General features: G+C 42.2%; 1 protein-coding gene across 1 annotated transcript in view; it reads right to left on the bottom strand.

Annotated features, from left to right (window-relative positions):
- Positions 1-13,627, bottom strand: part of SNTB1 (syntrophin beta 1) — a 231,649-nt gene that overhangs the window by 23,231 nt on the left and 194,791 nt on the right. The window contains exon 4 of the mRNA XM_004431108.3: positions 8,233-8,372. Coding sequence (XP_004431165.1) covers positions 8,233-8,372 — 140 coding nt within the window. The remainder of the gene's footprint in view (positions 1-8,232; positions 8,373-13,627) is intronic.

The raw sequence follows: 13,627 nt of genomic DNA, 5'->3' as shown, positions 1-13,627 counted from the left end.
TCACATCATGATAGCCCAATGTCTTGGGAAATTTTTCCTTTTGAATTAACTGTCTTTGTATCATTTAGCAATCTTAGAACTCTAATTTTTAAATAAGTTCTTTGAATTTTCTGGTTATCTCTTACATATTCTCTCATCTTATCTATGCTTTAATTAGTTCAACATGTGTATAAAATATGTATTATAAAAAGATTGTCAAGAACTTCTTTATGTAAGGTAATGACAATTAAAATTAGTCCTATTTTACTGGGAAAATGAAACCATGAGTGAATAACCTGAACAATTAGCTCCTATAACACTTGGCTTTTATAGCTCACATTTTGCTTTTTTTTTTCCCCCTACCATCAGCTGCTAATACAATGTTGGCCCTTAACAGGAACCTGTTAAAAATTTTTAAAATTAAACGGAACATTCTTGCCCCAAGGAGGAAGCGATCAATAGGCAACCTCCCTGCGGTGTTGTTACAAGTAGCATTCAGAACTAGCTTTGTGGTATGAGTTGAGGGATCCCAGTTTCCCCATTTCCATCTCACACTTCCCTCTCCCCACAAACCAACCAACAACTCTTTATTAGCCCAGTCCTTATATCTCAATGACTTTTATTTAAGACACTACGTGTCCCTGATAAATGCAATATTACATGTAGGATCAAATACGTCCAATTACTTAGTCATTCATACATTAATTTCAATTATTTTTCTCCAATCTTAACAATTGCTAACATTTATCAATCACTTATTATGTCTCAGTCATACGCTAAACATTTACAGATTGTGTTTCAGTGGGTCCTATCAATAACTGTATGAAGCAGAAGATAAAACTGGCCCCTTCATAGAGATGAGGAGACCTGGATTCAGAGAAAATGATATTTTGCCCAAGATCACGTTGCAAGCAGAGGTCTCAGGATTCAACTCCTGGTTTGTCTGATTCCAAAGTCCATGGATTTGCTAGCCTCCCACCCACCAACTCGGAGGATCTCCCAGGTTGGTAGGAGGGAGGGCAGGAGGTTGGCCGTCAGTGTGAGCACTAGGTATATGGAGATAAATGAGGTGGATGGATGTGTAGGCAAACCTCACACTTTTCAGTTTGATGGTATATGAATCCTTGGGTGTGTAGTCCTTTTATGCCACCCTAGGGAATGCCCTTGGAAGATGCCCACATTCCCTAAGAATGAGGAGGCAGCCCAGGCTTAGTGTGAAAACCACAAGCTGATGGGAATGTAATCTTTGACAAATACAATTGGCCCAACTTTGCCAGTGGAAAGCATTCCTAAAATTTCTGAGGCTGGCCTGAGGCAGCAACTACTTTTAGCCCTTAGAAACAGGTTAGTTCCTTAAGCACCAAAGATTACCCAACATGTTTAGTGGATGTGCCCAGTATCTTTGGCTCCCAAGTGGTATCAAAGCAGAGAGTGCACATTCATCAGTTCCTCTTTTTCAGCCACCCCAAACCCTTCTCAGGCCCACAGGTCAGAGAACTGGGCTCAGAGCAGCGTCACTTTTTACAAGCTCTGTGCTTCCAAAACTTTCCCCAACCAGTGGGACTGGGTGTGCAGAATTTCTGGGTTAAACCTCTTCTAGAATTCCAGAAATATTGTGACCTTAATCCTCACTCTCTGTAGGCCTATCTCGCTTGCCAATTATGACGACAGTGAGAAAAAACCAACACACTTACTCCATATGGGCAAGAGTACCTTTTTTTCCTTTAATGTTCAGCCACATCAAATAAGCTTTGGCTAAGCAAAAAATGTTTTCCCAAGGACTCATAAAAAGCTGACGGATGAGAATAGCTAAAATTACAACATGTTTGCAAACTTCCCGAGTACACCACTATAAATTGCACCATCGACGCACAGAGGCACCATTGAAGTTTGTCAGTGGGAGAAGTGACTGCTCATAAACGTCTCTGCATGGCACTCGACACCAAGAACATGTTGTGATTATTTCTGGTGCCACTGCTATGAAACACAATCAAATTTTTCATCTTCCAGAAAAACACAAATTAGATGTGCCTGGGCCTAAAAAAAAAAAAAAACTAAATAAGTAAACAAATCCACTATGAACTCTCTAAGAGAGTAACTTGATTTTAGAAGAAACCTGTTTCTTACTGGCTATAGTCCCAGCCAGTTCTTCTCGTGCAAGGGGGAAAGAAAGACTGTCTCTGACATTCTGAACAATGCTTCCTAGCACTGCTAAGGCGAAAGGAAGGAGACTGACAGTGCCAGTGTTGCTCTGTGGCATTAGGCTAAATATGGCTGTACTTATGTCATTGCTATGGATTGAATTCTGCCCCACTCCCACCCTGTTAATTCATACGTTGAAGTTCTAACCCTCTCTGTGACTATATTTAGAGATGGGGCCAATAGGAAGGTCATTAAGGTTAAATAAGGTCATAAGGGTGGGGCCCTGCTCTGATGGGATTAGTATCTATATAAGAAAAGACATCTGAGCTTGCCTTCTCTCTCTCTCTCCTCTCAAGCACACAAAGAATTCATGTGAGCACACAGCAAGATGGTGGCCATCTACATACCAAGAAGAGAGCCCTTACCAGAAACTGATCATGAGGGCACCTTGATCTTAGACTTCCAGCCTCCAGAACTGTGAGAAAATCATTATCTATTGCTTATGCCACCTAGTCTATGGTATTTTGTTATGGTGGCCCAAGAAGACTAATATTGTCCTCATATTTTAATTTTCGTAATCAGTCTGTAGTAGATATTATGATCCTAGTTTTCAGACAAGGAAACAGAAGATCAGAAAGAAGTGATTTGTTCAAGGTCATATAGCCAACCTGTAAACTGGGACTTGACTGGGCAAAACTGGAGTGTGAACCCAAGTCTGTCAAATCCAATACTGTGATCTTTCCCTTTTACCAGTAAATGAAGTGTTTTTTTTTTAAGTTTTTTAAGCTTTTTGAGACTTTGTTTACTTGCTTTTTTTTTTTTTATTACTTTTTACTAACAAGATGGGTTTTAAAAGATTTCTTAGAAGGTGCTATTATGATGGCCTGTGTATTTTAGGTGGTCACAGTGTTCAGTGTGATAGAGTTGTTTTAAAAATGTGGCCAATGCACTTATAAACCCAAAAGTAGAGAAAGGTTAAAAACTAAGAGTAATAATAGCTAAATTTGTTTAGCACTCACCGTGTGTCAAGCACTGTCCTATGTACTGTACATTGTCTAATGTAATCCTTATAACAACCCTCTTAGGTAGGTACAGATATTATCCACATTTACAGATGAGGGACACGAAGCAAAAAGAGATTGCAAAATGTGTCCAAGGTTCCAAAGCTGGTGAGTAGCTGGGTTTTGGAGCCAGGTTGTAAGTTTCCAGAACCTGTGCCTCGGAGCATCCACGCTATGAGACGCTAGGCCGTCATTAAAACGAAGCTGAGGTAGACTGCAAAATACCAATGGAAAATGCCTATAAAATCAGGTTAAGCAAAAAAAGCCGAGTGGCTATACAGCACATTTTAGGAGCTGCTGATGACTCTGTGAGCACCTGGATCCAGGAGAGCCTTTGAACTAATTCATCGGTGGTCACCACAGCTTGAGGCAAAATGGTCCTTCTGCAGAACCACAGAAGAGAAAGAACCAAGTCCTTGCTGTGGAGTTTCTCTCCTACCACGAACCGCAGCAGTATGGGAGGTAGCAGAGCATAGTCTTCTAAACCAGCGGTTCTCAAATTGTAGCCTGGGTAAGAAAGCCTGGAGGGCTTGTTAACTCCCAGACGGACTGGGCCCCACCTCCAGAGCTCCTGACTCAATTGGTCTGAAGTGGGGCGGAGAATTTGTGCGTCTAACAAATTCCCAGGTGGTGATCACGCTGCTGGTCTGGGGACCACACTTTGAGAAGCCCTGGTCTAAGCCATGGGGAGAAACTCCAGGTCTCTGACAGCAGCCACAGCTCTGTCCTCACTCTGTTGTGTGATCTGAGTGGCCATCTATTGCATGCTTAAGTTGTCAGGAGAGCTAAGAAAAGATTTATATGATACACTCAGCAAATTCAAAGAGCCATTAAAACTCCAGGGAATAAGAAGATATTCTTGGGAGGCTGCAGAGAGCAGTGGTTAAGAAGGTGAACTCAGAATCAGAATCGCAGGTCTATCTCCTACTAGCTGTATGAGTGTGCGTAAATTACTTAACCTCTTAGTTCCTCAGTTTACATATCAGTGAAACAGGAACAGGAATTCAGGAATAAATAGGAACAGGAATAAAGTGAAATAGGAATAAAAGCTAAACTTCACAGAGTTGTGACAGTTCAACGGGGTAACCCTGAGGACTACATTTGGCTAATGCTTGCCAAAAACAAATACTTCTGACTCCCAACCCTGGCCTGCTGAGCCAGAATCTCCAGGGCAGAGTTCTCAGGACTGGAATTTGAATAAGTGGCCAGATGATTCTTAAATTGGGCAAGTTTTGCAAACTCAGATAGAATCCATGTAAACTACTTGACCTTGATCTGTGCTCCCTCCACAGAGGCCAGCCACTGGTTTATTACCACCTGGGTCTATTTGCAAATGATACTACCGTGGCCTTCTTGATAATCTCATCCAGGGTGATTAACTAGTAGATACTTTATAATAAAATTTTAGAACACATGGCTGTATATCCATAAGTAAAAATTGAGCTGTACATTTAAGATTTGATTACATTACTGTTTATCAATTATACCTCAACAGAAGGTTTAAAAAACAAATTTGGGGGCTGGCCCAGTGGTGCAAGCGGTTAAGTGTCCGCGCTCCGCTGCGGTGGCCCGGGATTCGCCGGTTCGGATCCTGGGTGCACACCGATGCACCGCTTGTCAAGCCATGCTGTGGCGGCATCCCACATAAAGTGGAGGAAGATGGGCACAGATGTTAGCCCAGGGCCGGTCTTCCTCAGCAAAAAGAGGAGGATTGGCAGGTGTTAGCTGAGGGCCGATCTTCCTCACACAAAAAAAAAAAATTTGAAAAAGACATGACCCCCATTCTTTAGAAAAATGCACTCAAAGACAAATAATGCTACAAGACAGGCTATGGGCCTAAATGCTCATGTACAAAGGACACAGCGCCACAAGTGATTGTATGGAACACATGGGAAGTGAACAAAAGAGTCACTTGAATTATGTGGCTAGGGAAGCAGCCAATGGAAGTACTGGGGTAACTTCTATAATGGAAGGATCCAGAGTTTTCCTTTGATTTCCACCACTTCTGATAGAAACAGCCTCAGCCCAGCCTCCCACCTCAGAGAGCTGGCTTTACCTGTAAGGACAGAATTGCTTCAGTCTTCATCTGGGGTGAACCTTGCCTTCGCAGCAACTCATTCACAAGCCCAGCCTGGAACCACAAAGGGCCACATCTCCCCAGCATCATTACACAGGGAAGGGAGGGGTCCTTTTTCTCATTGTTTGTTTGCATTCCAAAAGTCTTTTTCTAGGCACATCCACAGAGTCACAGAGTCATGGAGAGAAGGTGACCATGACCAATGCATACAAACCATGGTGGCTGATGCACAAACCAAAAAATCAGTTAAAAATCGATTTCCCCAAAGTATATCTCCCCCTGGGCTTTGGAGACAAAGGCATTCCACCAAGTGCATTTAGCAGATGAGGACTCTGAAAGAGGGAGCTGGAGGGCTTAGCCTGGGATTAAGCACCGTCCTGCTGGGAGGAAAACCAGGATGTGAACTCCAGCTCTTACATTTCAGGAGCAGGCAGCAAGTTACCTACTAGCTCAAGGGGATGAAGTCAGAACAAATAGCTAGTGCCACTTTAACATCATGCGCAGACTCTGCCCCACAGGCTACCAGCTGGAGATCAGGGTCATGATTATGGGCCTAATTTTATTATTGCTCATAGAGCTAATAGACACACACAACAACAAATTTTTAGTTTGCAGTTAAGTGGTCAGGCTGGGTGATTTGGGAAAGAGGCAGTGATTTGGGAGGTCAAGTATCACCATGGCTTCTCCTTTACGTTTAGACGGTAGACACTGATTTTTTTATGCTGCATCTTCTGTTCTAAATGAGCACAGTTTGCACTGAAGTGGTTTCTATTTCCTATTTCCATATCAGATGCAAGCTTATGGTTTTAGGCTATTCATGCGCTTTGCTCACGACCCAGACCTGGCATCCCTGTGGCTCGTGAGCCTGTAACAGATACTTTCGATGCCCCACCCAAACCTATTTGGATGCCATTTCCCGTGTCTGCCCACCCATCCTCTCTTCTGGGGAATTTGCATCCCAGAAGTCACATCCATGACTTTCTTTGGCAACTGCTTTGAGCCACTGGCTCCCTGCTTATGCTGACAGCCTGAAGAGCTTGCAAAATGAAACCCCGTCAGGCAGCCTGACTTGCGGGACTGTGCAAGTCCAGTCACTAGCCCGAATTGGGACAAATTCGGAGGTAGTCATTTATGTTCTAGGACAGTGCTGTCCAATAGAACTTTCTGTGATGAAGGAAATGTTCTAGATCTGTGCTGTCCAAAATGGTAGCCACTGGCCACAACTGCTGAGTACTTGAAATGTGGTTAGTGCAAGTGAGGAAAGGAATTTTTAAAATCCTGAATGAATGCATGCATGCATGCATGAAAAAGCAGCCTCCATGAGTTGCAATACTCAGAATCTGTGAAGAGAAAGCTATGTCCTAGGGTAAGGTTCATTTTCAAGTTGCCTGAGGGTTACCTAGCAACTCTACCTTATTTAAACTTTTGTTCCTGGAAATCATTCCAAGAGGCATAAGTCCAATTTCTCTTCTTAGTAACTGAAATGTAGTGACTGTGGTCTAATTTTTCTTTGGTTTCAGTTGGAGGAATGTCTCAGAATCTGAACATCAGTGCCCGTGGATGAGCATTGTCGATGTAAACTGTAGGAAGTGATGGAGATTGGGCTGAATTCGAATGGACCCCAAGGCATGGCCTGAATCTTCATATGAACATTTTAGGACGTTTAGATTCTGATTATTGAAGTTTTATTGTAAATATCAATAGTACTTTAATAGCTATCCTCCCAAAGATTTTGAGATTTAGAGACTCAAAAGTCAAATTTATTCTGTTTATTATTATTTAATTTATTTTTTAAAGTGATCTAGGCCTGGTTCCTAGCCCCCGAAGGCTTCTTCTGTTCACCTCTGGAGCCAATAATTGCCATCTTCAGGTCACCCTTGCTGTTCTCCATAATCAACCATGAGTGGAGGAGGGATTTTAAGGAGTTTCCGCTCTATTCACTGTTGTATTTTAATTTCGTGTTGCCTCTTGCACTGCTGCTGGGTCTCATTCTCTTCCTTGCGCCTGAGCCTTGACTATAAGCTGTTTGGCACCTCAGTCCCTCCAGAACAGAGAACTTGTCTTGTTTCTGTCTATATTTTGCTCAGAACAGATGCCCCAAAACCTCAGTCCACTATGCTCTGTTAGACCAAACTCCTTCCAGAGTTTGTCCCACATTGTTCAACAACTCATTCAACAGACATTTAAGGGTCCAATATTGCCAGGCACTGTGCCGGGGAGGCCACAAATCTTACATTAGCATACCTAGCTTCTAGGTAAAGAAACAGAGATATAGAAATAATGAAAACTGTGTCCTATCAGAAAGCACATACAGAAAGAGCTGGCAACAGAAGGGAGGTCTGGGAGTTGTCAGCTACTTGAAGGCAAGACTCAGGTTTGATTCCCTTTTGTGCTCAGGATATAGGCTTTCAAAGAAGAGGGTAAGCATATGATACAGTAAGATAATATTTCACATAAACAATAAATGTACATTGAAGGTCCTAAGAAACAGACAGACCCTGGCAGCCCCACTTCCGTAGGAAGCTTCACATAACTATGGAAGAACTTGTTATGCGGTCTTCTGTGCTGAGCGAGCTTTAAAAAGTATAGTATAGGACAGTCCCATATGACATTCTTTGTGCCACCAAGTGAAGACCCTTGCTTGATGATTCAACCTGAACTTCAAGATTGTAAACACATGTGTAGAGTTTATCTCAAAGGAATGGGATGTAGACCCAGGAAGGTGACCAGGCTGGGATTGTCTCACAGACATCACTTTCCTTCATGATGGATAAGCAGTTTGTTCTTTGTCTCTGTGTTGCCCCATGTTTAGCCATAAATGGTAATTAATCTATCTAGCTAAAAATGTGTGGCTATATTCTCAAGGAGCTCTCAGCCACTGTTGTAACAGTAAGCAGTAATATAATGTGTTGAAGTAATCATAATTGATTAAAACTGCAAACACAGCCTACCCAAACACAAGGCCATGGCTACCTGGTGGCAAGAAGTGGGTATGTGTGAACTGGGCTGAACCAGGCTTCCTTCCTCCGGGGCATGCTGTCGTAGATTAAAAGGTCCTTCTCAGTCAGTACAACCAGAGCTGGCTTCCACTGCTTCTCACTCTCCCCAGGCACCTGAAACAGAAGGCAGAGGACTGTCAAACAACAGCCTGAGAAAAGAGTGACTTAAGGAGAAGTTGCATCCCCCCAATCAGAGGACTCAACAACAGGAGTGTCTTTTGGTTCAGATTGTAAAATAAAAGTGGAAAGAAACCAATCACAGTGACATGATTCCTGATCCTTGAGAATATGTTTTCTCAAGGGCTCTGGTACGTACACTTAGTGCAGCCAAGAAGCAGCCCATCTGCCAAACATCTGTCACTGTTTCTCACCTGCCAGTCACCACTGAAATCTTTATTTCACAGTGGGATGCAGATGCTTGGGGGAATAAGCACTCCCAGCTGGTTCTCTGGGAGAGTGTATTTGTTTTTATTATGAAAAGGTAAAGTTTTAAAGCTTTTGAATAAATATCCAAAGGCTCTCAAAGTGTATCATGGAGGTGAATGTCTGCCTGGATGGGTATGAGACATCACAGCCTCTTCCCCCAGTCTTTCACTCTTAGATTATTTCTGTGTTTCAGGCACCATCTTGAAATTCTCTTGTTCTACTGAATGTTTAGTTCCAACATTCATCGCAGATAATTCTTTAACTCAAAGGGTGAGATTACCTGGCAGGGTTACGAGAGGATTCAAACATCAGTTGGATGACTGGACCACAGGACCTTTAAGGTCTCTTCGAATCCTGAGAGTCTATGTAGCTCAGATCTTATCTCATGAGCCACCCGCCTCTGCCCAGTGTTGATTCTCCCAAACTCCCTAAATGTTCTTCCATCTATGAAAACTCCCTCCTTCCAATTTGAACTCTGGGCCCTGGGATAAGTCTTTATGTTCAGTTGGGAAAACCTCAATGCTCTAGACTTGTTGCTCAAAGCATGGATCGTGTTCCAGTAGCATTGCATCACCTGGGAGCTTGCTAGAAACGCAAAGTCTCGGGACCATCCTAGACCTATTGAATGAATCAGAATCTGCATTTTAACAAGATCTCCAGGTGATTCATATGCTCATTAAAGATTAGGAAGCGCTGTTCTAGATGAGGTTAAGATTGTCTTTGACATTGGCAATTAATTCAGCGAAGATTCAACCCTCTCATAGCAAACTACTCTCCAAATCTACTCAGAATTAAAGTAAAGTAGACAGTTAGCTAAATAAATGATAAAGCTAATTTCTTCCCTTTCTATTCTTATCATTAGCTTTTCTGAAGTGCCACAGTGAGATCTGTATTGAAGTTGAAAGCAAGTATGTGTGGCTTTAGGAATGAGTGATCATAGTAGAGAAGACGTGCAGGACGGTATAAGGGTTAAGTTTTGTAGGTATGTCATTTTATAGTCTGCTTGAGTCTGAGTCTCTCCTCCATTATTTATTGCCAGGGTGACTTTGGGCAAGTTATTATTCTCTGTGCTTCCATTTTCTCCCTGATAAGGATAACATCATAGACAACCATGGTTAAGAGTGCTGACTCGGGAGCTACAATGCTTGAACTCCCAGTTCCACAATTGACTAGCTATGGGATCTTGGGCAAGTCAGCGAATCTCTTTATATCTCAGGTTCTGTATCTGTAAAATGGAGAAATAATAGTACCTATATCACAGTGTTGGTGTGAAGATTAAATGAGTTAAAGTGCTTACAAGGCTAAGCATGGCACACGAGAAGCAACATTTAGAGCCTGTTAAGCAGCAGGTACCTCATGATGCTACAGTGGAGATGAAATGAGACAGTGCATGCAATGTGCTTAGCGTGGTACCTGGCAGATGATAAGGCCCTCAGTGAAACTTAGGGTGGGAAAATTGCAGCAGACTCACCAATTTTTAAACTTGTCAAAAAAAGGTGTTCTTTAGAAATGGCAACAATATGACTTAGGAATGATTTTCCTTGGGAAAAATTATAAGGCAAACCAAGAATATGTTTGGTGCTGACAATTTCCATACATTCTCCTCCCATCCTTTGCAAAGTTCTAATGGGAAGAACTCATTGCACAATGATTACCTTTATTTTTCAATGCCCCACTTCCAATAATTCCAAATAAAAACTCCCTTTCTAGAAGGAAGAAATCCCCTCTGAAGCTATTTATACTAGAATGTGAATGACTGCCTGGCATATTTCTCCCTCTGTGCATGTTATGCATATAAAAAAAAAATCTACCATTAGCCTATTACTTTTTCCAATAGAACAATGGTATCTTCAAGTGATCAAAATGGATTCTTAGAGAAGGCAATGTACCAGCCCTACGAGGTGAATAAGCTATGGTCTCAAGGCATAAAGTGTTTGGGGGGTTTGGAATAAATTGTTTCTAGCCTCTACATTAAACCTAGTAAATTACTTTTCCAGCTCATTAAATAGGACTGGAGAAGCCACAGATGATTCTCCCAAAGTGCCTATCTTACTTACCTATTCAGTCATTTAAATGTGAATACAACTAAGCATCATTCTTCAAAAACAGTATTCCATTTGCAAAATAAACCTCAACAGTAAATACCAACAGTAAAATGCAGACCTTTCTACTGGTAGAATCACTTGACCACATGTCAAGTGATATATAGGTTTGAACCATTCCAAAGCCCTGATACATTTTGTAGTTTATCAAAGAGCCCTGTGCGGATATGTTAACTCTGCTGTGAGAATACTCAGAGTGGGCATTTCCACCATTCCCATGTGCAGAGCTTTCATTTGAATACTGTGTGAATGCTCAAAGGTAGAATTCTGCCCATGAGGACAAACGACTTTCCAAGGAGAAAAATTTCACGTTGAAGAACAGGTTTTTAAAACCATGCTTTGTGCTCTGTAGCTTCACATCGCAAAGCTTTTCAAGAACACCTTTCTTTAGGCTCACATATTTGTGCTGTTGTTCTAGTGACAACTTTCATTACAAATCCAAATCTCCTGGCACCCGAAGATTCTCCAGTGTTAATGCAGCTGTTCTGAGAATGTCTACATTTTATTAAAACGTGACCGCTAAAACAGATGATTCAGGATTCTGTCTCGATCCCAGCTTCCCACAACTGGATGCTGTAGCAGGCAGTTTGTCAAGAATTAATCCTGTTTCTAACAGAGAAGGCAAAGGGAAGGAAACAGGAAAACAGACATTCAAGTCTAAAATTATTCTGAAGCACGACTGTGGTGATCTGAAGCCTGTCCCCATAGGTAGATGCTTCTGCAGAGCATGAGAGAAAAGGTTTACCAGATGGCAAGAAGAATTTAAGAGAGAGTGGAAAGAAGTCACTGGTAAGACTTGAGGGAAGTAGCTATAAATGTATGAAATCAGTATATTGTACACCTTAAACTTACACAATGTCGTATGTCAATTATATCTCAATTAAAAAAAAAAGAATCGAGGGAAGTAGGGTCATTGAATACTTGATTTGAAACACATCTCGTAAGTCATGTAGTTCAGTGGCTTTCAAACTTTTAAAATTCATAGGACCTTCTGGTGAGATTAAATCACAAGTCATAGCACAAAATGTAAAACAATTGAAAGAGGGTTTGCATGAGGTTATAGCCTGGTTGGGATCCCAGACTTTACGTCTTTTTCTACCACCACCCACACCTCTGAGTGGGGCTCCTAGCAACCATTGGAATACAGTTTTGAAAACTGCTGACCTCGACTCCTCTAAGACACCCAGAATCTGCAGATTACTTTCAAAAAGACAGTTTCACCAAAATTTTTCAGTGCCTTTTTAAAAGTGTCTTCCAAAGAAAAGAAGGATACTGTTGCCTCTTAGGCAGAGTTGTAAGGATTAAATGAATTAATACACATAGAGGACTTAGAAACGTGTCTTGCATACAGTAAGCAAGCAAGCCTTTAAAAATATTAGCTATTTTACTACTACATTAAGGTAAGACTAAGTGAATATCAAATTAAAGATCTGGGTGTACTTGGCAAGAATTACATACCTTTGTGGGCCTAATGTCCGCAACTGCTCAAGAATGGGGTGAAACTAAATTATTGCTAACAGCTTCTCCAACTTCAAAATCTAATGATCTTTTTCAGTTTAAAACTCCCTGCTAGTAGGCTGGGACTGCTTTAGTTACTAGGACTCTTGCTTTATACTTCCCTCTTCTTTGTTCAGTGGACTCTGTTCATAGGGCAAAAAACAATATGTGGGTCTCTTTTTCTCTCCTCTTGCCAACTCACTCTTCCCAACATACTTATTTTCTTCCTTCTACTTGAGCACAAAAGCCAGCCCCTTGGGGCCGGCCCGGTGGCGCAAGCAGTTGGGTGCGCGCGCTCCGCTGCGGCGGCCTGGGGTTCGCTGGTTCGGATCCTGGGCGCGCACCGACGCACTGCTTTGGCGGGCCATGCTGTGGCGGCGTCCCATATAAAGTGGAGGAGGATGGGCACGGATGTTAGCCCAGGGCCATCTTCCTCAGCAAAAAAAGAGGAGGATTGGCAGATGTTAGCACAGGGCTGATCTCCTCACAAAAAAAAAAAAAAAAAAAAAAAAAAGCCAGCCCCAGTGGTCGAGAGGTTAAGATCTGGCATTCCTCATCTACTCGCCTGGATTTGTTTTTCCCTCAGAGAACCACAGCACCCATCTGGCTGTGTGTTGCTGTGATGCTGAAAGCTACGCCACTGGTATTTCAAATACCAGCAGAGTCACTCATGGTGGACAGGTTTCAGCAGAGCTTCCAGACTATAACGACCAGGAAGAAAGACCTGGCCACCCACTTCTGAAAAAATTGACCATGAAAACCCTATGAATAGCAGTGGAGCATTGTCTGACATAGTGCCAGAAGGGGAGAGGAAGGCACAAAAAGACCGGGCAGGGTTCTACTTTGCTGTACACAGGGTCACTAGGTGTTGGAATTGACTAGATGGCACTAATAGAAAAAAACTTGAGCACAGGGTGGCAGAAAGAGCTCATAGTCTTCACAGCCAAACAGCAATGTCTTCAAAATCTGGCTACTTCTTCAAAATCTTGCCACTTCTCAGCTGGGGGATCTGAACAGATTACTTAACTGCTATTAGCACTTGTTCACTGATGTGTAACATGCTGATAATGGCCTCCTATGCATATTTTATGAGAATTAAATGAGACACTGTATTAAAAGCACTTCCCATATGGCAGATGCTAGAAATGTTAAACTATCCCCATCCCCCACCAAGTACACTCTTTCTTCCAGCTACCCTGCTCAGCAAGAAGGTCTAGATGGAGGGGGAGCAACTAAGAGCAGAGTGAAAAAACTTTGTGAAGGAAGAAGGTCAACTACAACTTTTGTTTTGGAGATCAGGGTTCTCTCAACAACTTTTTAAGTCTTTTCACCTCAGGATGCTAA

This window comes from Ceratotherium simum, chromosome 23 (assembly GCF_057802395.1).
Source record: "Ceratotherium simum simum isolate JZ-2026a chromosome 23, ASM5780239v1, whole genome shotgun sequence".
Lineage (NCBI taxonomy): Eukaryota > Metazoa > Chordata > Mammalia > Perissodactyla > Rhinocerotidae > Ceratotherium > Ceratotherium simum.
Note: the sequence above shows the minus strand (reverse complement) of the source record. Positions and strands in the feature narration are given on the sequence as shown.